General features: G+C 38.3%; 1 protein-coding gene across 1 annotated transcript in view; it reads left to right on the top strand.

The window, feature by feature from the left end:
* The first annotated feature begins 10,592 nt into the window (after nucleotides 1-10,592).
* Nucleotides 10,593-23,720, top strand: part of SHLD2 (shieldin complex subunit 2) — a 15,307-nt gene continuing 2,179 nt past the window's right edge. Inside the window, exons 1-6 of the mRNA XM_033148798.1 lie at nucleotides 10,593-12,748; nucleotides 13,960-14,067; nucleotides 15,359-15,553; nucleotides 16,964-17,098; nucleotides 19,167-19,373; nucleotides 19,858-20,092. Coding sequence (XP_033004689.1) covers nucleotides 11,323-12,748; nucleotides 13,960-14,067; nucleotides 15,359-15,553; nucleotides 16,964-17,098; nucleotides 19,167-19,373; nucleotides 19,858-20,092 — 2,306 coding nt within the window. The 5' untranslated portion in view covers nucleotides 10,593-11,322. The remainder of the gene's footprint in view (nucleotides 12,749-13,959; nucleotides 14,068-15,358; nucleotides 15,554-16,963; nucleotides 17,099-19,166; nucleotides 19,374-19,857; nucleotides 20,093-23,720) is intronic.

Genomic DNA, 23,720 nt, shown 5'->3' with positions numbered 1-23,720 from the left:
TGGGAATGCCTGCTTCACACCTTTTGGTGAGGTCTTACTCCTTATGCCATCAGTATCAGAAGTCAAGCTGATGACTGACTGAGCCACAGAAGCTCTTCTGACACTTCAGTTGTGAATCTGGCTCAGAAGTCTCAGTTGTTTCAATCGGAATCGTTTTAGGAAAACTAACATGGGGGGAGGGGTTAGAAAATATTTTCAAAACAGTATGAAAAAAATAGTAATTTATGGTAATTTTGGTTATATTATAGATTTACTGTACTTTTGAGTTTTTCTGTGAAGTTGTAACTTACTTTGGGTCCATCCTGTGGAGAAAATCAGGCTGCAATCAAGTAAATAAATATGCTGTCCCTACATATTGTCCCTCAATATGTGTGCAACTCCTCATATGCACATCGTGTTGAACCCAGAAGTGACCCGAAAACATTACAAAGAAGGGTGGGGACAGAATGGGGTGTTTGCAGGCTTTTTCAGTGGTGTTTCAAATATATGCGATTTTACTTACTGTACCGGTAAATGTGTGGTGTCTTGTAAAGTAACCCCTGTGTAAATTGAGAATTGCCTGTATTCACTTAAAAGTGAGCCATTCTGTTCAAGGAGGCTTATTGTCAATTAAAATTGTAGAAAATTAGCTACATATCAAGCTAACTTTTAAAATATTGTTCAGAACTATTAATGCAGACAATTCCAACTTTATTCCTTGTGTTCCATAGATTTGCCTGACATTTAAATGTGAGCGAGTACTTTAAGCCAGTGTTTTTCAACCTTTTTTGGGCAAAGGCACACTTGTTTCATGAAAAAAATCACAAGGCACACCACCATTAGAAAATGTTAAAAAAAATTAACTCTGTGCCTATATTGACTATATATAAAGTAATTTTTCAATTTTTCCCATGGCACACCAGGCAACATCTCACGGCACACTAGTGTGCCGCGGAACAGTGGTTGAAAAACACTGCTTTAAGCTACCATTCTAGGGGAAGCTCAATTACATTCTGCATGGATTTTTTCATAAGTAAGTTGTTGCAGAAAGACTGAAACAAAACACCTGTTCATTTTAAGAAGATCTGAGAGGTCAATAGCGACTGAGACCTTCCACCCACATTTGGAATTCAGCAAAAAGAAAAAGAAAAGCTAAGCAAGTACAGTGTAAATGTAGATTACAGTGTTGCAAAATCTGTCAAGAAAGTACTTGCCTCAGGGAATGTTTAGCCTCATTCTGTATTATTGGGGTCCACTCTGTTCTGTAGATAGTGGTGTTGGAGCCAGTGTATTTTGCTCTACAAACAATTTACTTGTATGTAGCTGGCCCCATAATGAAACTGGTGCCACTAAGCAGTAAATGCTTCCCAAGGGAGGAGCCTGTGCACATAAGCTTAGCAGCATGTACAGATACGGACGTTTATGTGCTGTGTTCACACATGCTGCATAGGAAATAAAAAAGGATGTAAAATCTCTTAAAATTTGAAAATAATTCCCCCCCCCCTTACAAGTGAAACAGTACATACAAGAAATAAGCAAAATAACTAAACAGGAACTAGGAAGTCACCCCAGAACTGGCCCTACTGAACATATTCCAAATAACAATGCCCACTCACACTATAATGAGCTCATAATCCATCTACTCTCAGCAGCCAGAAAAACCATAGCTCCAGACACTGGAGGGACCTGTCAGGAATAAACATGAAACACTGGTATCAAGTAGTATGGGAAACAGCCTTACTAGTAAAGCTAACCAATAGACTAAATCTGACATGGGGACAAATAGAAGAGGATGCCTTCACTCCAGTATGGCTCCCCATTATCACATAGATAGCCCAACAAGACAACAGCACAAACCCACCAATAGCATACGATTCAATATGACTAACTTAACCCAACATATGCCACCCCTCATGGACAAACAAATCCCACTGCGCCCAACCAACAACACTCAAACACCCCTAGGCCACCCCAACCTCTCTCACCACCAAGGAAATATGACAGGCAAATAGAAAGAGAACCTACCCAAGTGACGCTGACACAAAACCCCCACACATACACTAAGTAAGGAACATAAGCTTTACTACCACCACCTCTCTTCCGTCTCCCCCCCTTTTCTTCCCAACCATATACTGCATATAAACAGGTAAAGGGACCCCTGACTATTAAGTCCAGTCGTGAACGACTCTGGGGTTGCAGTGCTCATCTCACTTTAAGGCCGAGGGAGCCGGCATTTGTCCACAGACAGCTTTCTGGGTCATGTGGCCAGCATGACTAAACCGCTTCTGGCGCAACGGAACACTGTGACTACCCCTGTGAATTGGCAGTACATATAAAGCTTTAGAAAAAATGTGATTGGTGTACAAAATCATTGATTGGCAGGTCTCTCATTTGCTTAGATTGTATGGATGACAGTTATATTTTCAGGCATTCCTATGTAAAAGTTTGTTTCAGATTTAGAGACCTTAAAAGCATTTTAACTACCACATTGCAAGCTATTTCTAAAGAAATCTGCAAATTCATACTTGCAGCATTGTTACAGGTGCTGCTTCTATCATGGATCCTTCACTGCTGAAGTAAATATTCAGTGTGAATAATTTTGTTTGCACAGTTCAGCCTGCTAGGTTTTGTTGTTGTTTTTTTCCAAAATGAATGAAAAATACTTCCAGAAATCAAAACAAGTTTTAAATAAATAAGACTCATCAAATTTGTTTCTTTGTTAGTTCACAGCCCTAGAGCTGAGGCTACTAGGGCCCATGATTATACCAGTATATAATAATAATTTTCCATTTGTAGACTTATATTGAGGGAGATAACTGAGCAGCTTTTGTTCTGCAAAAGGATGGTGATTGTTGACAATAACTCTTGGATTGAAATAAACAAAAAACCAATGAAGGAAACCTTCTACCCTTGAAGTGGATCCCAGCTGTACACCCACCAGTCCTTAGTCATCATCCCATCTATGTCTAAAATATGTCACAAAGAGCAAACAAAAAGCACCTGCAGATTGAGTAAAGGAGCCAAGCTTCATGTTACAGAGATATAACCTTGAGGGCTATTAATGCATCTGATGTAAGTATAGAGACAGCCCAAGACACTTGGTTGCTTGTGGTAGAAAACTTAAATGATGCCCCTGCTCAGGGTGATAAAAGCAAAATATCAAGTAACTGACATTCTATATTTTAATGGTATTTGAAAATGTTGTACCTAAGGTGTCCCTCAATTCTGCAGAATGATAAGACTTGGCCTATTAGAGCAAAACATTTCATGACCCCAAGTACAGCAATCGGCTTGACATTCAAAATGCTGTAAGCCTTATCCATTGTTTGTTCCCAAAACACATCTGGGCACAACTCTGTCCCAAATCTATCTTGAGTAGAAAGCACTTCCATTGCGTAAGTTGACTATGCATTACACTTTAACCAGGAACACTTGACATTGTATAACTGTAAATATTCGCGATTGTACCAAAGATGTCTATTCACATTTTAGATCAAGTGTTCCACATCACTAACTTCTTGGAAATGCAAAACTTGTGAGAGAGAAAGACTCCTAGATGGATTTCACCAGTGGAGGCCAAGGCCTATAAGAGACCCAACATGTCTGCAAGATGGTTAAGATATAGAGATATATTGCAGCAGGAAGGTGAATCGTTTAAATTGAAAGGATATGACCAGGTAAAAAGCGAGGTCACCGACTGGCTGCAATATCATCAAATTTATGAGATTTTCAAAGCAGACAAGAAGATTGGTTTTCAAGTTGAAAAATCAAAACTGGAAACAGAGCTAATAGAATCGAATTCAAAAAACCTTTCCAAAATGTATAATTTGCTGCTAGAGTGGCATACGAAAGATGAAATGGTTAAATCAACAATGATAGATTGGGCAAAAGATGTGGGACATAATATTATGTTAGAGGACTGGGAAAGACTCTGGAAGGAAGGTATCCAATTTACAGCTTGTAATAACTTAAGAGAAAACATTATGAAAATGTTATATAGATGGTATCTAACACCAGTTAAAATCGCTAAGATGAATCCGTCAATGACTAACTTGTGTTGGAAATGTAAATCAGTGGAAGGTACCTTTTATCATATGTGGTGGACATGCCCAAGGGTTAAAGCCTTCTGGGATAAGATTTACAATGAACTCAAAAAGGTAATGAAAATTACCTTTAGTAAGAAACCAGAGGCTTTCCTTTTGAGCATGACCAATGAACAGATACCCAGCCAAGACAGAGTATTTTTTATGTATGCCACAACAGCAGCTAGGATTTTATTGGCAAGAAACTGGAAGGGTGAAGAGATCCCAACGGTGGAAGAATGGCAGATGAAGTTAATGGACTTTATGGAGCTTGCTGAACTGACCGCGAGAATCCGAGACCAGAGGGAGGAGAAGGTGTCGAAGGATTGGAAGAAATTTAAGGATTATTTAGTTAATAGTGTAAAATTGAATATCTGAGCAGAATTAGCTGTTGAATAGGCTTAAGCTAGATAAATATAAGTTAAAGTTTTGGTAAGAATTTTACAGTATAAGATATAAACAAGAATGTCTGAAGATTTTGGGAATAGATTAAGAACTATGTTTTTAGTAAATGAATCTAAGGACAAATAAGATGGTTATTAGTTATGAAAGTAGATATATAGCTACTTAAAGTATATTTGGATTAACAATGCAGTGGAGGGTGTGGGGGAAGTCCCCCTATGCTTAGAAGAAAAAAAATAAGAATGAGATAAAGATTAGTGTTTAGACAGGTTTGTATGTGTTTTTCTTATGTTCATTGTGTTGTTGTTTGAGTTGTTTATTGTGTATTGTATTTCGTATTTTTAGTGTATTGGTGTATGTTTTGTTCTCTTTATATATGCATATGGAAAAATAATAAAATCTTTATAAAAAAAAAAAAAAGGAAATGCAAAACTGTTTCTTCCTGACCAGTTTCCTGTGAGTCACTTTGCAGGAAACTAAAGCAGAAACTGTTGACTTCAAAGGGGTAATTCTAAATTTGGGTTGTGAAGTCTAATTTCAGATGAGGGGAGAGAGGGACAGGTTATGGTGTGCTTGTGATGCCCATGACAATTTCTCCAGTTTGCAAATGTGCCGATGAGTCCAAAAATGTCAGTGGCTGAAAAGGTTGGTATCCCCTGATTTGAGAACACTTGTAATAATTTCAGCCACAAACTGGAATGCCCAAGGTTTTTATTTTCTGCCTTTATATTGGACAGCCCAGGTTGTCCATATCTTCGCTACTACTTGCAAGGCACCTAATCACACCCAAGATTGGTGCCTAGGAATAAAAGGATATATATGGCATAACTATATGGTGGAAACAGAATTGCAGCTGACTCTTGAAGAGCAGGATTGGATGACCTTGTAGTACAAGACAAACACCAATCTATGTTGGCAAATGTGAGGGAGGTATTAACATGTTAATGGTCTCTGACACCAAATTGAGTGGCTCATATGTCATTGAGCTCTTTCCTCGTGGTGGAGGGACTGGCAGGATATTGGCACTTACTGGCACATGTGGTGGGACAGTTGTTTGGCTGGGAGTGAAATAGGTTAGGAGAAATTCATTTTGGAGACCGAATCAAGTGTACTCTTTCCACCCCACTTGCTTTCCCCCCCTGGAATGCAAATTTAAATAAGGCCATGAGTACCGTAGTTTTCAGCTTGAAATCCCAAGTGTTTCTCTTGTCCTCAAATTGTGATTTTAAATGTGTGGGTTGTGCACATACTACATTTTCATTCTAGCTTACAACAGTAAGCGTTATATAAGTAACCCCTAACAGCCAGTTAGGCCTCCCTAAGTTTAGGTGTGCCTAACTCTGCATAGAATTAGGCTGTTAATTGTTTTGCTAAGAAGTAACTATAACATTGATCTCTAATTTAGTCTTTGAAGTGACTAAAGATAATTTGCTAGACATACTGTATATTCTGGCGTATAAGACTACTTTTTAATCCAGGAAAATCTTCTCAAAAGTCGGGGGTTGTCTTATATGCCGGGTGGAGAATCTGTGGTCGAGTATATCTCAAACTCTATTATAACTGGAAAAGTTGGGGGTCGTCTTATACGCTGGATAATATGGTAATAGAACCCTCTACAGATTCTTGTGAGTGTGTGTGTGTGTGTGAGAGAGAGAGAGAGAGAGAGAGATGGTGTAGCAGTGCTTTGTGTCAAAAGACTTTCTATCTTGTTTTGTTGCTTGTGCAAGCCCTTTTTTCTTCTTTCATGGCTTCTAATTGTGTAGTAAGAGCCGTTACAACAATCAGTTGCAGCTCGAAGCAAAGCTCAAACTTGCTGATGCAGTTAGTCACATTTTAAGAGATCATTGACCCATCAGTAAGACTCTGACCACCTCAGAGATAAAAAGCAAATGTTCTATTGGCCACTTATAGTGGAACAGATTAAGAAATGGTGTAATAATTAACAAAGGTAATGGAAATGTGCCTTTTAGTTCTAACCAGTATATGTCAGTTGCAGGTTTTATCTCTCTCTTACTTTAGTACAGAATCTAAATGTAATATAAAAAAACTGATTGCCATATGTCACTAAAGAAATGCAGAGCAATGGAAATTTATTAACAGCCTTACTGCAGCATTCTCTTCTTCCATAATTTTAAATTTGTTATCCTATATTCTTCTGTGTATTAGATTTTAAAAGCAAATGAAAGGTGAAATGTGTTTAAGGTTTAATAATTTTGTTTGCACAGTTCAGCCTGCCAGGTTTTGTTGTTGTTTTTTTCCAAAATGAATGAAAAATACTTCCAGAAATCAAAACAAGTTTTAAATAAATAAATTAAATAAATTTTTAAAATAAATTTTTATTTTATTTTGTTTTAAATAAATAAAACTCACCAATTTTGTTTCTTTGTTAGTTCATTCTTGCGTCTTGTGGTTTAATGTTACTTCTAAACTCAACTGTTCTTGCTAATCTGAAGGAGCGAGTACTTGCAGGTCTGATTAAAAACCATCTGTTGTTCCTTCTAATCTAGGCAATTATAGTGCAGTGTCAACTTTATCAACTTTGGGGCAAGATGCTCAGGTGGATCAACAGTCTCTTGGATGAATCCAGTTATTTGGATTCAGGTATACAGTGGTACCTTGGTTCTTAAACGGCTTAGTTGTCAAACAGATTGGCTCCCGAATGCCTCAAACCTGGAAGTAAGTGTTCCGGTTTGCAAACATCCAACGCAGCTTCTGCTTGAGTGCAAGAAACTCCTGCAGCCAATTGGAAGCCGTGCCTTGGTTTTTGATTGATTTCGGGAGTTGAACGGACTCCCAGAACAGATTAAGTTTGAGAACCAAGATACCACTGTACACACTTAGTTCTGCTTTGGTCACCTAGTTTAAAAGCATAGCATTAGATGCAAGATTGTATCCCCAAATTGTAAACATTTAATTCCAAAGCAACAGTTTTTCTTTTTATTATTGTATAGATTTAGCTACAGTCTTTTTCAGCCGTGGGCCAGTCCACTGTCCCTCAGACCATGTGGTGGGCCGGACTATATTTTGGAGAAAAAAATTAACGAGTTCCTATGCCCCACAAATAACCCAGAGATGCATTTTAAATAAAAGGACACATTCTACTCTTGTAAAAACACGCTGATTCCCAGACCGTCTGTGGCCCAGATTGAGAAAGCAGTTGGGCCACATCCGGCCCACAGGCCTTAGGTTGCCTACCCCTGGTGTAGAAGATGCAAAGCTATAAATAATATAAAGTTCCCCTCTGATTATACAAAATCTCATTGAAAGTAGATATGGCTTGTGGGTGAGTTTTTTGTAGCCTGCTTCTACATAGCAAGAATTGCATGAACCTCATAATGGAGAATTTTAACATGTTTATTTGAACATTAACAACAAAATAATAGGAAATACAATGAACTTAAATTAAACAAATAGAATTTACAAACAATATATAAACAAATAGTAAGCACGGTATATTTAGAAGGGCTTATATATGTTCAACTTATAAACAGATGTATATGAATTGAATTAAAATATACAGAATTGGAAAAAGACCATGTAAAAAATTAAGAATGGATATAAAGAAGACAGAAGAAGGGAAGTCAGAGTTGAATGGAGATATGAAATATGTTATATAGTATGTATATGTCATATAGTTTGTATATGAAGTACAAATGTAAAAACCAATAAAGATTATACTTAAAAAAAAAAAGAATTGCATGAACCTCAGCCCAGCTAGCTAATGTGAGAGAGGGCCCCACAATCTTGGCATTGATATTCAGAAATTGCAGTCTGAATGAACATCTGTCAGCAGTGATTTGGAGTGCTGCTATTGAAGAAGGTTGTTCCCATCTGTGGTATCAACCTCTAGGAATGCTGAGTGAAACCAGCGTTCTTCTTTCTCCCCCTTTCCTGTTCCTCCACTGAAACCATAAGGGTTTGTTTTTTAAAATTAAATCAGAGATTAAATTAAACCAGTGTATTTTAATGAAATCATGAGATTATAATGATTTTGTCAGGTCAAGCATGGAGTGCTTTCTTTACTTGGGTGATCTTCTATTTCTGAATTGACCTTTGCAGGAACCTAATTTAGTGGGAAACATTCCCTGCTGTTTACAGAAAGTAGCTTAGTATATCTCTCTGTGTGTAGTACAGCTCCTGTTTTTGTTAGTATGCTTTAAGTAGTGCCTCAATATAATGATAACCCTACTATTTGGGGAAAATGCATTTCTCCCAGAATCAAGCACAATACAGCTTCTCCAGAGTTGTTACTGCTCTAGAGCTCTATCTCAACTTGTTTGTAGTATTTTGTTTCCTACTTTCAGGAAGTTCTTTAAGTTAGGAGGAATGAGCAAAGAATTGAAGTGCTATATATACTAATAGTATTCTCAGTTGCTTAGTTATAATGGCTGTGTTATCTACATAGTGCCACTGAGAAAGAAGAAGGTATCAGCATGTTTAGAGGGACCCCTAGGTTTGTAAAAGTTACAGGGAATACGCCCCCTTCCGCCGCCCAGCAGCCATAGGAGGTTACATGTATGTTGTGTGGGAGGCCAAAAGCAAGAGGAGATCATAGAATTGTAAATTTGGATGAGGAATTGAATGGAGAATCCCAAAAGGAGACATTGTTGGATGGATGACTAGAACCCTGAATAGTAGTACTACACACTGCAACATTTTGTTGCAGTTCCCACTTGTATATTTTAGTTTCTCTTTGTTGGTAAGACAAAGCAGAGGTTGCATTGCTATCTGTCATTTATGGTGTAGTTGCAATTCCTGCATTGCAGGCGTTTGGATAGATGACCCTTGGGATCCCTTCCAACTATAATTCATTGTATATTTAAACTCTTGTACTGATAGTACTTCTATATGGCTATTGGTTTTAAATGTTTAAATGGATTTTTTTTAATTTTTTTTTACTATGTGTACACTGCCCTATGGGAGAACGGCTGGATAAAATTATAACAGAAGTAAGTTAATTGTAATATACTAATGAACAAATGGGGCAAGTGGTCTCAAACCTATGCTCTGTGGGGTTTACCTAATCAACTTACTTACTCTTGTCATTCCTCTGTCACTTTTGAACTCTACAACTCAGAGGTAGCAAACTCCATCCTGTTGATAGTAGGCAAGTTTCATCATGCCTTTTGTCAAACACTGCATAACCTTTAATCTCTGCTTTGGCACTGCTGTTTCCAGCAGTATTGCATCTTGCTCAGACAGAGTTTGTGGTTCATGATGACCTTGGCTGATCTTTCTCTTTTACTAGACCCATTTAAATCCTACAGATGTTATTTGAAAACCTTAGCCTTGGATTAGGCAAACACTGAACAGTGTTCTCAATTTCTCTTTATTTACCGTCTGTCTACTTCATCCCTGCCGTTATTTTCTCTTTTATAAATTACCTATAAATACTGGGTTATTTTTGTTTCAGCTGGATGTGATCAACCCATGTTCTTCATTGTGCTGTTGAACTTGGAACTGTTTTAAAATATAATGTGGACAGTTGCTCATCCACAAGATCTATGAAGCCACAATAAATAATGTGTGGCTAAAGCACACATACCCATTTGATCCTGCCCACTATATCTCACAGTCCTCACACTTTTGGTGGGTCCCTTTGTTCTGATTCTTCCTAAACTGAACTGCTTTGGTAATGAGAGTGAGCTCCTGATTTTTGGCTTTGATGCTGGGTTATAAATTGGTATTGTTATAATGAGGCTATTATTGGACTGTAATTGAAATCTAATAAAAAAAATCATAAAAAAGGGAATCTCAATTTTAGATTCCACTTGAAATAAAACACTTGTCCATACTAGGGCAGAGAGTAAATAAATGTTAGGGTATGTTTAATATTGCTCCAGAACTTGATTGATTATAAAATGTGTGTATATCTATGCCTCATACAGTCATGCTACAATGTAGATCTACTCATAGTTTTCTAAGGATTTGGTGACCTCTGATGGGCAACTAAGAATATGCATTAAAGATTTTCTGATAAAATGAGAGGGACGTGTTTCTTATTGTAACCTGCTCTGTGTTCCTCTTTAAGAAGGAAAATAGAATATAAATAAATGTTTTATGTGTTAAGTAATAAATGCTTAAGAATTTTATTGAGCGTTGTGCTTGTTTTTTAAAAATATTTTACAGAAGATCAAAAATCTGGAATACGTATCAGAGATCTTGGGCTCCTGATTTCAAGTGGAAGCATTCATGGTTGTGCGTGTTTCGCCATCACTTCAACAACAACAAAAAATGCCAGATGTGAGCAGAAGCTGATGTCCAAAGTGCCAAGTAGCAGTGAACATCCAGATTTGAATAATATGAAAATCTTAATATTTCAGCACAGAAACATGACTGAAAAATTTCATTAGTGATGTTGTCATCTCCTTGTCTTCATGCATTTTAATAAACCTGGATATTTAACTAAAAGTTAACAAACACAGCTAAGTTTTAGAGACAATAGTACCGTATCCCTTAAGAAGTCTGATGCTGTTGAAGCATGTTTCCCAGGTTCACTGAGACTCTTCGCTAGGAACCAAAAAGTAATAAGGAATGTCCCATAAAATTCGCATGGGTAGAAATGGCTGTTGAACACCATAGTGTTCTGGGCTCTTTAAAACACAAACTGTACCATTATTAAGTCTTTCAGTTGTATGATACATCTCAGTTTGTAATGTTTTATTAGGGATACTTAACTGCCTTCCCAAATCGGATGGAATTTTTATTGGGGTAATTTGTATGAAATATTAATATTGCTACCCTTTAATGAATTATTTGAAAAATGAAGTGATTATAAGTCACATTTTAAGCACTGTGTTAAATGAACTATTATATTTATTAAAAAATTTCTTCATAATCAAAAAACTGAAAGAACAGCATGTCCGCAGCACCTCAAATTCATATTTTCTTTGGTGCACCTAGCCTCCAAGCTTCATTAAAGACTTCTAAAGAAGAGAGGTTTTCAGCATCTACTGCTGAAAAATGGCAGAAACTCTACTTTTCATTTCCTAAGGACACTTTTAAACTTTGTACTAGAAAATGTATATGTCTTGAACGTGTAGATCATCGGACACCGAATGATACAGAATTGACTGCTCAGTCGAAAGATCACTTCCCACCAGATGGTGCAAAAGAATATGGGTTGACTGATGTTTTTTTGACAGACTGTAGAGCTGGTGCTGGAAGAATAAAATTACTCAGCAATGAAGCTAAGCATCTTCCATATCAGCAGCTTCTCACTGATATAAAAACAGGTGAACCAAGCAAGCAATCTGAAGATGCTGAAGGAAGTACCAGTAAGATGCACAATCACCTTACTATTCCTCCCTTGGCTTCTAGTACTGAAAAGTTTAGCAGAGGTCTGGAGTCTATAGGACAGGATGATAAACCATCAGATGTTCAGTGTGCTCATTACCAGCTCTTGAATCAATACTTGGAGGGATGTTCCCCACAAGTAATGAAAGAATCAAAGACTGGAAAACCACTAAATGTGTATTCAGATCTTCCAGTTTCAACAGACACTGAATTCCTTAGTATTCTGACTTCAAGCCAAGTTGCTCTGCTTTCAGGAGGGCATGCTGTAGGACAAAATGAAACACAAAGCAAATCTACAAAGGCAAGTGGAACAGAATTGGATGGACTTTGTAGGGAAGATGAAGCATCCACAGAACTGCATATTCAGTTAAATGAAAATGGTGGTTTATGTGCAAATAGTGATACAGATAGCTCTCTTGAACTGTTTGACTTTGATAGTACCGTGAAAAGCAACTCATATTTGAGAGAAAATGCCTTTCAAGAAAATGCTGACCATTTGTGTTCATCTGATGATAAACCTAAGAAAGAGATACATTATATTGAACCATGGAAGAAAGGAATATTGTGTTCTCAAGTCAGCCACTCGGCTAAAAGATCTCAAACATCTGAAGATATTTCACCGGCAACTTACATTACACTTGGAGACCAACAGCAATCAAAGAAAGCCAAATTGATTTGTTCTCCAGTTTGTGCAGTTCCACAAATAGAGCAACTGAGAATTTCAGGGTTTAAGAAAGTTTTAAAACGCCCATCTCTGCTTAAAGACTGTTTATGCAAAGGTCAGAAGTACACCGTCTTAGTCACAGTTCTACATCCTTGCCATATTAAAGAAATACAAACAAAGCCAGGATCTAAATTATCCTCAAGAGTCCCCCTAGCCACAGTCGTAGTTTTTGATCAGTCTGAAGTACAACGAAAGATTGCGTTGTGGAGAGCAGCAGCATTTTGGTCACTTACAATGTTTCCTGGTGATATCGTACTATTCACAGGTGAGGGGTAAAATGGTGCTTATCAGTTCATTTATGACATTTTCCATAGGGAGTATTTTAGACAGTGAACTGGTTGATGGTATATACCTTTCTGCTGAGTCTCAGGTACAATGTTAAGTGTCTCCTGAAACACATTCCCTATTGTAAGCACATTTATAAAAATTGCACTACAACTATAGAAATGTGGTAGAGGAGTCGCTCTCCAGCCCCACCCTACAATTAATGCTTCCTAGCTATTTGGAAGTCAAAAATTAAAGAATCCAAGAACTCTGGCCAGGCGGGAGATCAATTTTAAAGTCTTCAAACAGTTTTATTAATATAGAAGCAAATTCCAGTCGAAATAAATTCCAGGACAAGGCCCTGTTTCGCTAATTCTTCCTCAGGTAGATTTTCATGGTCAAGGTGTACCAATTCTCTGATTGGTATCACCAAGAACTCCCATTTCCTAGCTATTTGGAACATCCAAGAAACCTCTATCGAACAATATCATGACAATGCATAATCTGTTTCTCTCCGCTCCCTGCATTTGTTTTTAATACTGCCTTGATTCAAGGCAGCAACTGAATTGGAGCACAATTAAATAAGGGATTTTTCTTTTCTCAGCATGCATATACTCAATTTGCATGATCAGAAACAACATTTGCACTCACTTCTTCCCTTGCATGTGGCATCACTGTCAGTTTGCAGCTTAACCATAAGCATGATTTGCTGTTGCACTGGAATTGAAAAGCATTAAGTATTTGCCTTCCAAAGTCAGGGTTTGAAGTGAGTTTCTGATTTTTGTCAAGTGCTGATCAGTGTTTGCCACAATGGTGGAGGAGAAAGAAAACAGTTGGTGGCTCAATTAATAAAAACATGGATTGGAGGCTTGGCAAAACTCTTACGCTATGTCCAAAGACTCAACTTTGAAAAATTATTCTTTTCCCCCATCAGAACTGTATTTACTGTCGCCCTAGCAGAAACAGGCAGTTGTGAAGGGTTCTTTACAATGTGTTTTGAAGCCAAAATTTGGATTCAAAGCTGGACTTTTAATATTACCATATCTTTGCCCAATTCAGACAGACTAATTATCTAAAATGTCATGCAGAGCTTGAACAACTTGGTGGTGGCTTTCAGTTTTTGAACAGGGGCTAGTCCAGTTTGTAGATTTGAAGTGGGATGTGTGTGTCCCCCCCCATGACCTGGACTGAGGTTTCTTCTCTTCATTGCAGATGTGATTATAAATGAGAATCGCTGGAATGGGGAAATATTGCTGCAGTCAACGTTCACTAGTCAGTTATTGAATCTTGGAAGCTGCTCGACTATTAATCGGAACAAATGTGAGCTTTAATACTTTGAATACAGTGAACTCTTCTCCCAATTCATGATTTCCTTAATAAATTTAATCTAGTTTTTCCCAAACCACAGAGCCTAGGGCTTGCCGATCAGAAGGTCGGCGGTTCGAATCCCAGCGATGGGGTGAGCCCCTGTTGCTCGGTCCCTGCTCCTTCCAACCTAGCAGTTCGAAAGCACGTCAAGTGCAAGTAGATAAATAGGTACCGCTCCGGCGGGAAGGTAAATGGCGTTTGCGTGTGCTGCTCTGGTTCTCCAGAAGCGGCTTAGTCATGCTGGCCACATGACCCGGAAGCTGTCTGCAGACAAACGCCGGCTCCCTTGGCCAGTAAAGCAAGATGAACGCCACAACCCCAGAGTCGTCCACAACTGAACTTAACGGTCAGGGATCCCTTTACCTTTACTCATCAGATAAATGATGCCTTTTTTAAACACATGAATCACAGTGGCAGCATTCACACATCATGGTGTAAACCACATGGCAGATGTGCAGAAGGCTTTTTCATTCCTTCCCTCTAGCCAGCAGTAGCAGTAAACCATGATCCCTGGAGAATCATTATTTGTTCCACAGCAAACAAACCATGGTGTTATCAAGGTTTGTTTTTGGTTTACTAATCAAGGTTTGTTTGGATGAAACAAGCTATGGTATAAGCTTGGATACAACAACATGGATTGTTGCTCCCACTGGTTAGTGGAGAGGAGCAAAACTATGTTTTACCCTGATGTACAAATTGTTCCTTTATGAGTGCCTTCTGAGTGGTATTAAGCTTGTAAGTTTTACTCAGTAGAGCCGCTGAAATTAACGAACATGACTAAGGTCCATTAATTTCAATGGGCTTACCCTGAGTAAAACTTAGTTAACTATCACTTCTGAAATTGTATTTGTGTTAATGAATCTTTAAAATTTATTTCTAACTGCTTAGAAGCCTATTTTGGCATTAAGTAGTACATAATTTTTAAATTACAATGGTACCTCGGGTTATGTACTTAATTGGTTCCGGGGTGCCGTTCGTAGCCCGAAAAGTACGTAATCCGAATGGCGATATCGCACATGTGGCAAAAACGCTTGCGGGTTACGGGAGTACGTAACCTGAAAAAACGTAACCCGAAGCAGACGTAACCTGAAGTATGACTGTACTATTTCTGAATTAAGTTAAGAACATTGCTAGTTATTTTTGCAAGTGATATTTTGGTCTGGGATTACCATAGGTGAAACATACAGCCCCCCCTGCCCAAAAATTAGAGATACTTTTTAATTTTATATATGTTCTTTTCTAGTCTCGCATATAGTGGATGTTAATATTCTCCAGGATTTGCTGGCATATGTGTCTTCCAAGCAGGCCTATCTTCAAGCTCTCCCCCAAAGGCAGACCCAGACTTTGAACAATATACAACATATTCAACTAGATCAGCTCAAACCAGATAGATTGGTGCATGCAATAGTGAAAATTATCAACATCACTGTGCTATCAGGTTAGTTGACTTTCTAATCCTATATTTCACTGGGGCTGTATCTTGAGATTGAAAATAATAAGGTGGACATGATAGTTCCCTGGCTACAGATTTTAAAAACCTAAGAGTAGACCTTGAAAAGATACCTCCCTCTGACTTACCTGTCTGAGAGAAAACAGCCACTAAGCATGTTAATACAACTATTTCTTCTGTGACATCTTTCTGTCCTCTCACTAAATACTTAAACAGACTTTCCAGATTTCTCTCAAGGAGAAGGGTGGAGCATGGTACCTGAAATAATATAGATAAGAAAATGGTCATTGTTTGATTTATGAGACTACCTGAAGTTTCCCTGCTTACAAAGTTTCCATTTCCTAGGTATTGAGAGCTCATCTGATTTAACAACATACCTTACTAGTAAAGCTAGGCCGGTGATTTCGGTGAGGTGGCTCACATGGCTAATGACAGAGCCATGTGCTCTGTCCCAGATTATTCAGTATTAATGATTAATATCATAGATAAGAATGGACGATAGGTCTAGATTTCCTAAAATAAGCATATGATTGGAGAGCTATTCCCTGGCATTCTCAGAGAGCAAAATAATTCACCAGTTCATCTTTTTAATCTATGTAGCACCTTCCTTGTTCCAAAAGTGAGATCCTCAGAATGCACAAATATTTCTGACATTCTGAAAGAAATGCCTTTTGAAACTGATTAAGGGTTAACTCAAAGTATTCACTGTAATACCTGTTTTCATTTTTGTTCATTTTGGAAACAGGTTATGGATGGATGGATGGATGGATTGCATTTATTTATGTAGCATCACACATAAAAGAGTTGCTGCTTGTTAATGAATATTCATCCTCTTTAAAAGTAAGATTTTATGTCCAGGATGCAGAGTACTACCGGTATATGGCTTATTCCATATGCCCAGAGACTTGTTTTTTTAAAAGCATCCCTTCATGTTCCACATAGTAACCCCTTTTCAAAACCAAGGGGACTTTCAAAGTAGTTTGTGATCTGGCATGGATATCTGCAGTTCAAAGTGGGAAGGTCAAAAATACCACTGGGTATGCAAAAACCAAAAGTAGTTCATTGTGTTGTAGTCTAAAACAACATATAAATACAATATATTTGATGGGGCTAGGTCACTCAATGTTTTGGAAAAGATTTTCAGGAAATGTTGATCAACCATTAACTTGTACCATTTCCTAATTGTGGTTCATAATAGTTTCTTAAAATATGATTGTTTAATATGGTGTAGTTAACCAGGCTCCACCTGATGCATGTTCAGCTGAATTGTTAGTTTTCCCCTCTTGCATATAATTTTAGGTGTCAAAATTCTGCTTTACTTAACATCAGCACCCTCAACTACTCCCCCCCTCAACTTCTGTATAAATTACGTTTGCGTTTGCTATATTTTATCTTTAGAATCTACATACAGTTACAAAGGAGAAACAAAAAGAAAAATTATTTTAACAGTAGAACAAATCAAGGACCAGCATTATGTCTTGGTGTTATGGGGCGCTCTATCAGTTCACAGTCCTCAGCTTCAAAGGAAAAGAGGTAAAAAGTCACTACTTGTTTTAATGCAATATTTGTGGAATTCTTTGTCTGTGTAATCCATTGACATAAGGCAACAGAATGGAGCAAACAGTATGTTATCATTTGACCCTCATCTCCTTTTTGTTTGAAATGGCTATCTCATGCTGTATACAGTCATACCTCAGGTTACGGCTGCGTCAGGTTGTGCGTTTTCGGGTTGCACACTGCGCTGAACCCAGAACTGGTTACTTCCGGGTTTCGGTGCTTGCGCATGCGCAGAAGTGCTAAATCGCACTTTGCGCAGAAGCGCCAAATTGCAACCCGTGCATGCACAGGCACAGCACTGTGGGTTACGGGCACTGCAGGTTGTGAACGCGCCTCCCACACGAATCGCATTCGCAACGCGAGCATCCACTGTAATACAAATGCCTGTCAAATGTATGGCTGATTTCTTACTTCTGACATAGCAGTAGCAATCATTTTCACAAATGTTTCAATTTGTTTCCAGTTACTAACTAGTTAAAGGCTTTTTTGTTAAGCAACATAAATTCACACGGTAGTCTCAATTTATGTTAGAACTAGCAAACTGCCTATCGTTATGTGATATATGCCCATCTTGTGTGTTCTCCTGTGTGTCCCTGTGCAAAAATATTAAGATTTCTGCTCTTTAAACAACTGCAGGTAGCTGACTGCTTTTTATAGCATTTATTTCAAGCTCTGCTTTGTTAAAATAAGGCAAAGAAATCTAGCATTGCGCCTTTCTTTGTCATTCAACTTTGCAATTTAGTCTACAGTTAGTTTTGTGAGTAATTTGAAATTTCAGACAATTTGTGTTTAATCATTAAAGGACTATATCTGGAAGGTAAGATAAGACTTGTGTTCTTAACTGTCCAAATATCTCTCTGTTGAAAAATCTAAATGTTCCTATCAAGACTACCAGGATCAGGAGTTCACTTCATGCCAACCAGGGCTGTAGGTCATGACAACTGAGCATTATGACTGACTCACCATGGAGCAGCATGTGGCCATTCATAGTACACTCATACCTCAGGTTACTCACCACGCCGAACCCGGAAGCACTGCAACGGGTTACTTCCAGGGTTTGGCACTTGTGCATGCGCTGAAGCGCCAAATCGCAACCCGTGCGTGCGCAGACGTGGCACTGCGGGTTGCAAACGCTGCAGGTTGCGAACATGCCTCCCACATGGATCACATTCGCAACCCGAGCGTCCATGGTACTACTGAGCATAGGAAAATAGATCAGCATACAGGGCTTATTTCTGTTGGAAATCAAAGTATTTACAAGCCATTATTTCATTATAAATACATTAATTGTGTGAGAGTGTAATCTTGAGCACAGAAGATACAGTAAGATTTATTCTGAATATAAAGAAGTGTTCATATGTATTGAAATTAAAATACCACTATCTTTTGTTGCAAGGATTGTAAAGAGATGTTGTGTGGTGGTTTTGGTCATGATCTGTAAGCCAGGAAATTGAAATCCCTTCCCAGCTATGAGTACATTAGGAGACCTTTAGCAGTTGCCTTCTCTCAGCTTGATTGTATTGAAATAGTCATCCAACAGGAGCAAGCCCAAACCATGCAATATGTGACTTGTGTGGTAATTGACCATATGATGTGTGTGTATGTGATTTGGATTCTAAAGGCATTGGCCCTGTGCAAACTTTCATTGGCTGAGGAACCTGTGGCCCTCCAGACGTTGCTTGATTAGAGCGCCTAGCATTCCTATCATTGGCTGTGCTGGGTGGGACTGATGAGGGTCTAGCAGCATCTGGAGGGCCACAGGTTCTCCACCCCCTGCTTTACATTCATACATGGGACAGATGCATTTGGTGAGTAGGATGTGACTTCCTCCACCACTCATGTCAAGATGTTTGTGTAAACTAGGCAAATTTATCTGGTTTGTAAACACTCAAAATGCTATGTATTTATTTTTTGCACACAGCATTGAAGGTATTCCTCTTTTTCATCATCTCTGAAAGTGCAGTATTCCATCCAAAGTTTTCTGTGGATATTAACAGGGAATTAGAATCTAAAATTCTAAGTGGAGTTATTCTTTTCTTCTTAGACCACATATGGGAATTCAAATACCTATTTACAAAACACAGTCCCATCTCTGGTGAACTCGAATTGCATACAACACCATGGACATCTTTGGAGTGCCTCTTCGATGATGATAGAAGAGCTATTGAGTTCAAAGAGAAGTTTGAGAAGGATGTCAGATCACTGATGGATATAACTACTCTTGCTGCACTTCTGGAGGAGAAATGTTCTGGTGAGATTTTCACTCTTCTTTTCCTCTCTCTTTTTAAGGGGGTGAGATTCTCTGTTCCTTTATTAAATTGTACTGAAGAGCTTGGGGGGGGGGCGGACAAATCACAGCAATTAAAAATAAAACAAGGAGCACACAATGCCAAATATCCTATTAGAGTTATCCCACATCTGTGCAATCCTGGTGATTGAGTGCCAACCCGAAGGGAAATATGTTTAATGCTCTTTCAATAAGCATATAGATGGTTAGGAGAAGAGAGCTCCCTATGTCATTGTTCTAATTTGGTTCAGTGAAGAAGAGCCGTTTAGGCTGCAATCTTTTACACACCTTAAAGACAATCCCATTGAACTCAATGGAGTTTACTGTAGATTTTAAGATTAGAGTAAGATTAAAATTAATTTACATGATGGTGCAAGTAGCTACCATCATTCAGTTAGCTGTTTCCTTGCCGCAGAAGAGACTAGACAACTTCTTTATGTTTCCATAGGAATGATCCAAGTGAAAGCCTGCATCTCAGAGTTGAAGTTTGCTGTTGCCTCTTCTCCACATGGACAGCTTTTCTTTGATGATAAAACTTCATTGCAGCAGATATTTGCTTCTGTTACTCAAATCACCTATGCGGGCTGTGCAAAATGTGGACTTGAACTACAGATAGATGATAACAAGATCTACAAACAGTGTGTTAGCTGCTTACCCTCTAATAAACTGAAGATATTCTACAGGTAAAAAAGTGTGTGTGTGATGAATGAATGTGTGTGTGTGTGTGTGTGTGTGTGAGAGAGAGAGAGAGAGAGAGAGAATGAATGAATGAGTGAATGAGAATCAGTTGATGGTAGCTGCCATATTAATATATGAATCTGGCCCACAGGTGTATTATTGTGAAAGGAAATATATTTTATTTATATTTCTACATTCTCTCCATAACATTGTTTTAAAGGGAATCAATCCAGTCTGGTGAAATGCTCCCAGGGTCAGATAGTCAATTACATTCACTAGGCTTGTGGTTTTCTGTCACCCCACATTTACTGCTTTGGTATGAATGGGTAGTAGAAAAACTGATAATACTTTGTGTGAGTTTTTCACAGAAGGTTGAAGGGTAAGTGGATTCTTCTGGTAGATGAAGACGAATCCTATGGAAGGGGAAATGTACAGCTGTGTGCCTTGGCACCTTGTGGAGGAGCAAAGTGTCTCAAACCCCTTTCTGGGAATTATGAGATTAGCAGGCCAGGTTATAAATGCAACCTTTTAATATAAGCATTGTTTACACCATTTAAATATTGAATGTGTTTATGGTGTATAAACCCGAAAGACCATCAAGTTCCCGTTTAAAGTACAGTGGTGCCCCGCTAGACGAAAATAATTCGTTCTGCGAAAATTTTCGTCTAGCGGGTTTTTCGTCTTGCGGAGCGGCAATGACAGCCGCGCTCCGCAAAACGAAAAAAAAAAAAAAACGAAAATTTTTCGTCTTGCGAGGCAGCCCCATAGACTTTTTCGTCTTGCGGGGCAGCCTTCCGCTAGACGAATGCCTTCGTCTAGCGAGTTTTTCGTCTTGTGAGGCATTTGTCTAGCGGGGTACCACTGTATTAGTTTAGTTTTCATGTCCTTCCATATTTTTGTTGAAGGGGTTCCGCCCTCGTAGTGCCTTACCAAGCAAACAATGTTGTGGTGCAACAGGATAAAAACACCTCAGTCTAACAGAAACTGTGTTTGGTCAGTGTTACAGAACTAAGTGTTAATGCATATATTTGTATAAATTACTATTACTTCATTACAAAGTGTGATCTTTGGGTTGTATCAGCCAAAGTCCATCCCAGTCATACAAGGACTTTAGCTTGTGCAACAGAACTTCCCCTTCCACTCCTCTCTTCCAAAGGGAACTCCCAAGAACAGCTTTGGTGTACATGCAGGGGGAGGAGTGGGGAAGTTCCATTGCACAGGTAGAAACAGGATATGCCAACAGGATGATTTCATTGGATAGAACCCTCTCTAATTTTATCTATCTGTTTTGGTGATTCCCATGGTAATAAAAGTTGCTGACAGAGCTTGAGGCTGAAGTCCAAAAGGTTTATGGGTACCAGTGTAACATAGAGACCCCTGGAAAACTGTTGGAGCAGCAATTCATTGAAAACTAGAAACAGCAGCATGTTTTAAGATGCCAATTACCTTGCTGAAATAATTCAGCAACTACTGTTGGAAGAGAAACCTGACAACAAACACTAGGTGGCAGTAGTGGATAGTTTATGCAGGTGGGGAAAAAACCCAAAAATCCACAGATGCATCTGACTTTATTATATATAGCAATAGCTGATATTTGAGGTGGTCTCTTTCAGAAATGTTAAGGGCTTTGTAGCAACTGTGCAGTTAGCATTCACATGGAGACAATTTACTGTATATAATAGAGAGAGGCAAATGGCAGGTTGGTCCATAGTCTTATACACTGAATTTTGTACAACATAATTTTGTACTTGTCTGCAAAAGTATAGAAAGCCTATTGTGAAAATCCTATTTGAAAGGGTTTCTTAAATGAATTTATCACCTACCGATATTTCTTTTTCCTATTAGATTTGTTGATAGGCAAATACTGGATCGGATTTGCATTTATGATTATGGATTCCTGTCTGGTTTAAGGAACTGCATGCAACAATTAAATTAACATGACATTTCTCTTTCCTGGTCCACTTAATTGCTCCTTGGGTTTCTACAGCTTATTTTAAACTGCAGCAAGGATTGAAAATAATGGCATGGTGGGTGGTACAGAATGTGAAAGTGTGCCTTGAATCTCTCTTTCTCTCCCTGTATGTATATTGATGTCAAGTTTCTATTTCGGGTGTGGATATGTGAATTCCGCCTCCCTCCTCCCAAAAATGGAATTTAAAATATTATAATAGTTAAAATCTGATTGTTGTAGTAAAACCAAATAATAGTTACATCTACAAGCCTTTAATTTCCTGTGGTGGTTTTGACTTTATAAGAGCATTACTTTTGGTGAAATCTTCCCCAGTGACCTTATCAGGAACTGATAACGCTATAGTTAGAAGCCAGTGTCCTGTGTTAATTATTCAGTATATTTTGAAATTAAGCATCTCAACCTGCTTCTCTTTGAAATCGCAATTTATTTGTAGTTGATTAAAAGTATTAGTGGGAGACTGAAATAGCTGCTCAGCTGCCAACAGATTTGCTTCACCTTAATTGCTTGCATACAGAGAGCCAACTGATTAAGCACCACCATTAGTCAAGTGTTTGGAACTTCAAAGCTGAGAACGTCCTTGACTCAAGAAGACAAAAGTTAGATATGCTTGAGTATACTCCCCCCCCCCCCGGCATTTATTCTGAATCACATGACCTATTTGACGGGTCAGCTGCAAACATGTATTATTTATTTATTTTAAAAGCTTGGTCTTATTGCTCTACTTCTCTACCCCCCCCCCCCAGTTCTGCCTTTGTGTATTTGAACAACAAATGGAGGTGTTGCTAAGTATAGAGCTCATGCCATTTATTACGAAAATAAATGAGTGGTACTATTTTCTTTGGGAAATTATAAGGTGTTGTCTTTAGGCACAGCCCTCTTTGACACTGGATGATCTCCAAGATCATCATTTCAGTTTTCAGTTATAGGGTAGAGAACAAGATTCATAGCAAGTTTCGGATGCCGGTCCTTTGATATTTTCAAGATTTTAATTGCACTACAGTTAAACTGTTTCATTTAAATGCAGCTTAATATACTAACAGTATAACTGCACCATAACTACTCCCCCTTGCAGCCCGCAATAAGCGCTCAACTGTGTGGTTGGGGGATTCTCTAGAGCAAGGGAGTTGCAATCGATAAGCTCCCCAAAGTGTATTTTATTGTGGTTAACTTATTATAATACCTCAGAATAACCAGATATATGTACTCCCCTCCCTATACAAGAGGCTGAGTCAAAAGAACAAAGGTATTCATTGCAGTTCCCCAAAGATTCTTCCAATATAGAGATCCTCTCTCTCAAGCAACAATGCAGTTTAGCTTGTGCCTATGGATCCTTGTTCATCTGGAATTACAGGGGCTTGAAAATATGCACATATAATTTCTTGGCAACCTTTTGGACAGAGGCTTTTCTTTTTAGAAATTAAACACTGTTCTTCTTAATATGTATTTTATTATTTAAAATGCCCAAATCCCTGATATTCAAGTACATGAGTTCTAGAAGGAATTAGAAATTGTTCACTTAATCATAGTTTCCCCTCTTGCTCGTGTCTGGAATATCCGAATAAAGTGTTGAAGGCACTCTGGCTGTAAGTATTCAGCTTCTGAAGTCTCTTGTAAATACATTACCACTTTCAAATACAAGGAAAGGCTACTGAAACAATACA

This window comes from Lacerta agilis, chromosome 5, assembly GCF_009819535.1.
Source record: "Lacerta agilis isolate rLacAgi1 chromosome 5, rLacAgi1.pri, whole genome shotgun sequence".
Classification (NCBI taxonomy): Eukaryota; Metazoa; Chordata; class Lepidosauria; order Squamata; family Lacertidae; genus Lacerta; species Lacerta agilis.
This window is presented reverse-complemented; position numbering and strand designations above follow the sequence as displayed.